General features: G+C 32.2%; 1 protein-coding gene across 1 annotated transcript in view; it reads left to right on the plus strand.

Moving 5' to 3' along the window:
* The first annotated feature begins 3,107 nt into the window (after window positions 1-3,107).
* Window positions 3,108-3,783, plus strand: part of LOC112515198 (AP2-like ethylene-responsive transcription factor At1g79700) — a 10,578-nt gene continuing 9,902 nt past the window's right edge. Inside the window, exons 1-2 of the mRNA XM_025121869.1 lie at window positions 3,108-3,290; window positions 3,419-3,501. Coding sequence (XP_024977637.1) covers window positions 3,118-3,290; window positions 3,419-3,501 — 256 coding nt within the window. The 5' untranslated portion in view covers window positions 3,108-3,117. The remainder of the gene's footprint in view (window positions 3,291-3,418; window positions 3,502-3,783) is intronic.

Here is a 3,783-nt window from a genome sequence, read left to right on the forward strand (position 1 = left end):
ATAGTTCATAAGAATTTAATATTCACATATCACATTCCCAAATACAATAACATATTCAAGAACAAATATGTACATGCAAACCCAGGATTGCATTGGACAGTTGTAATTTGAATTTACCTTACATATCATTCTTTTAACCTATTATATTTATTCCCAAAGGCTCTACAATTGTCACGGACCCTTAATTATACAAATAATATAGTTTAAGTCTAGCCATCATGTTGAATACCTAAATCTCTTAAAATCAGGCTTTGATACCAAACTTGTAGCACCCTAACTCCTATTTTTATAAAACACATATTCCATATAGCATGAAATACAAATATTACACACCGGTCCCAATATATATAAATTGATACACACAAAGGTAGCTACAAACCTTTTGCTTATATAAAGTACATGACTTGAATATATAACACATTCTCAAGTACATGCATAAAGTTAGCTTCCCAAAATCCATAGATGTAAAACATTAACGAATCCTTTCACATCTTCCCTCTCCCTTTACTTTCCACATGTGCTCGACTTATAATGCACATTTTTGAAAACAAAATGAGGGTTAGACCATAAGGTGTAGTGAGTAATCCCTTTGATTGCTATTACAAGGTGAAAATCACTAAGACACTTTTGGGAAAGTCAATCTTACGGAAATAACATTTATTGCATCAAACCTCTTTTTGTCGCATCATATAGATGGAAAATCCCCATTTCATCGCATCATAATAACACCCTTTTATCGCATTAACAAAAATATACCAAACTTGTCGCATACCATTGATGCAATAACATAGTCCTCGTATCATTCAAATGTGATCACCTCTTTTTGTCGCATCACATTGATGCAATAACCCCAATTTCTCGCATCACAAGGATGCGATAACTTTCCCTTGTCGCACCTCAAGGATGCGATAAAAATAATACTTGAGTCTGACCCAATGTCATCGCATTAGACATATGCGATAAAATCAATCCTATCGCATCATAAAGATGTGAAAACAATAACACATGAACAAAAGATCATCATTTCTAGAAATTGGTTATGCCACATTTATCCCAGTATGTCCAGCTCCTGATTATGTCACCCTTATTACAAAATGTATTCAACTCCTGATTTTGCTACCCTTATTACCAAATATACCCAGCTCCTAATTATGTCACCCTTATTATCAAATATACCCAACTCTTGATTATGTCACCCTTATTACATCGGTTGATAATAACATATCAAAACCCAAATTATGTTAATAGATAATATATAATCACATTCAAAAACACCCAAGTATGAACCCGTACGGTTCCATATAGAATATTTCAAATAAAGCTTTGAAATAAAAATCACCTTACAAACACAAGTAAAGGATGACATTTAAAGCAACAATTAATCAAATAAAATCACGTAGTTTTCTTCTTTTCTTTCTTCTGTTTGTTCGATCCCAATGTAACCATAAAACAAACTTTCTCACCGATTTCTTACTTTCCTTCTTATCTTTTAAAAAACAAGATAATAAGAGGAATATACATATATATATATATATATGTGTGTGTGTGTGTGTATATATATATACGTATTTTCTAAAGAGACGATGGAACAAAAAGATTTAAAAAGTGAAATTTCTAAAACACACCCCTCAACTTTTCAAACCAAGTTTAGAACAACCCCTCAAACTTTTTATCAAATAAATTGGTTATCACATTCAAACTGCTTCAAATCGACCAATGGAGCCCATGTGCAACCCTAGTTATCATACATTCTATTTTTGTTCATAAAGTTTATATGTCTCCTTAGTTGCATCAAAGACATAATATGTTTCCTTAATCATATGAAGAGGTCATTTTACCAAACACTTATTCGGTCACCTATCTTACTAGATGAACATCGCAAAAGACCAAAAGTCTTATCCTGGTAAGAGCCTAAGAAGTATGGTAAGGACCGAGAATCATACCTGGTAAGTGAGGGTAGAGACTCTTACCCGATTAGCGCTTACCAGATATGTGACAATTACCAATAACTTATTTTGATGGTCGAGAATGTTACCTTATAAGGTAAGTGATCATAATGACTCTTACACATAAGTACCATGTAAGTCCTTACCAAGAGAGTTCACTTGATAAATTTTTGGTAAACAGCCTCAAAATACCTTGAATTTATAGATGGAATTAAAAATAATTGATATTTTGTTGATGTACGCAAGTAAAAAAGAAATGAAAATTAGTTCTATCTTTTTATATTTTGTCAAATTAAATTAAATTACAGCTGATTTTGTTTTTGTGTTAACAACTATTGTTGACTTTCAATATCGGAAAACTGAAAAGGTTGACTATATTCATAAACGTATCTGAGCTGGACCTGTAAATGCAACAAATTTTGAGAATCACGTCATCAGGTTATTAAACTTTCAACACGTGTCTTTCATATCTATACTGACCCACACCCTCTCTTTAACCGCTTTAAAGTGCTCCTCGGAGAGTAAACCCCACCAACGTTACAAAAAATGCGAAGATATTCCTCGGATTTTCACTAAACTTTCATCGTTTTTCACAAGCAACAACTAATTTTTCAAGATTTTCATATAAACCCTCACTACAGACATTTGGTAACCCTAACATAACTGAACCAAAAAAAAAGTTACTATTATGTTTAGCAATCATGTCATTGGTATCACTTATGTCCGATTTTATCAAGTTATCAAACATAAATTATCAATAACAGTTACAAAGTTAACACTGTCTTCCTCACTCAAATTGGTACCAAATAAACAGATATTCCAGGTTTAAAAAAGTGTCGGTTCGGATTGTAAGCATGCACACAAATGAAATCCCGAAAATGAAAATGCTAACTAATTAAACCTCCCAAATGATTAGATTGTATGTGGGCATTTTTGTAGAGAAAACAAAAGTTAAGGGTCTCAAATGCAAATAATTCCCACTATTAATCAAACTCAATTTGGTAAGAATCTAACTTCACTCAAGTTAATTAACCTTGCACCCCCACCCTTAAAATCTCTGGTTTTTTCATCACTTTTCTTAGTAATCCTCTTCAGAGGCATTCTCTCTCTCTAAAAACCCACCTTATTTTCTCTCTCTAAAATATCAATTGATGAAGAAAAAGGTTTAAAAATGAAGAGAAAACTATCACCCTCTTCATCGTCATCATCACCATCTTCATCGTCATCTTCATGCATCATTGAACAGCCTCTGACCATCCCTAAAATCAAGAACAAGAAGAAACCCCCAACAACTTCTGCAGAAACTGCTGTTCGCAGAAGCTCCAAATTCAGAGGTGTTACCAGGTAATAAATTAATTCTTCGAAAAAGCTCATAATTCTGATGATTTTTAACCCACAAAAATCTTGATTTTTTTTTTTTTGAATTTGTAATAATTTCTAATAATTTGATTGCATGCATGTGAATGAAACAGGCATCGATGCACTGGAAGATTTGAAGCACATCTGTGGGATAAGAGTTCATGGAACATTGCCAAAAAGAAGAAAGGAAAACAAAGTCTGCCTTTCTTTTCTTTCTTTTATATATATATATATATATATATATAGGGGCTTAATCAAATGAGAACTGAATTGTTTGTGGTAACTGTAAGAACCAATCTCAACCACATATTATAATAATCAATGGGTAAGATTAAAAAGAATCTTAATTAATGTATTTCTATAAATAAATTACTGTCATTTAATGACAATATATGAACAAGGGCAAGATGGTCATTTTGTACATTAATATTCTTGTTCAATTGGAAATTTGGAATCCAAATATAGTGAAGATACTTTC

This window comes from Cynara cardunculus (genome assembly GCF_001531365.2).
Source record: "Cynara cardunculus var. scolymus isolate 2C chromosome LG 7, CcrdV1, whole genome shotgun sequence".
NCBI lineage: Eukaryota > Viridiplantae > Streptophyta > Magnoliopsida > Asterales > Asteraceae > Cynara > Cynara cardunculus.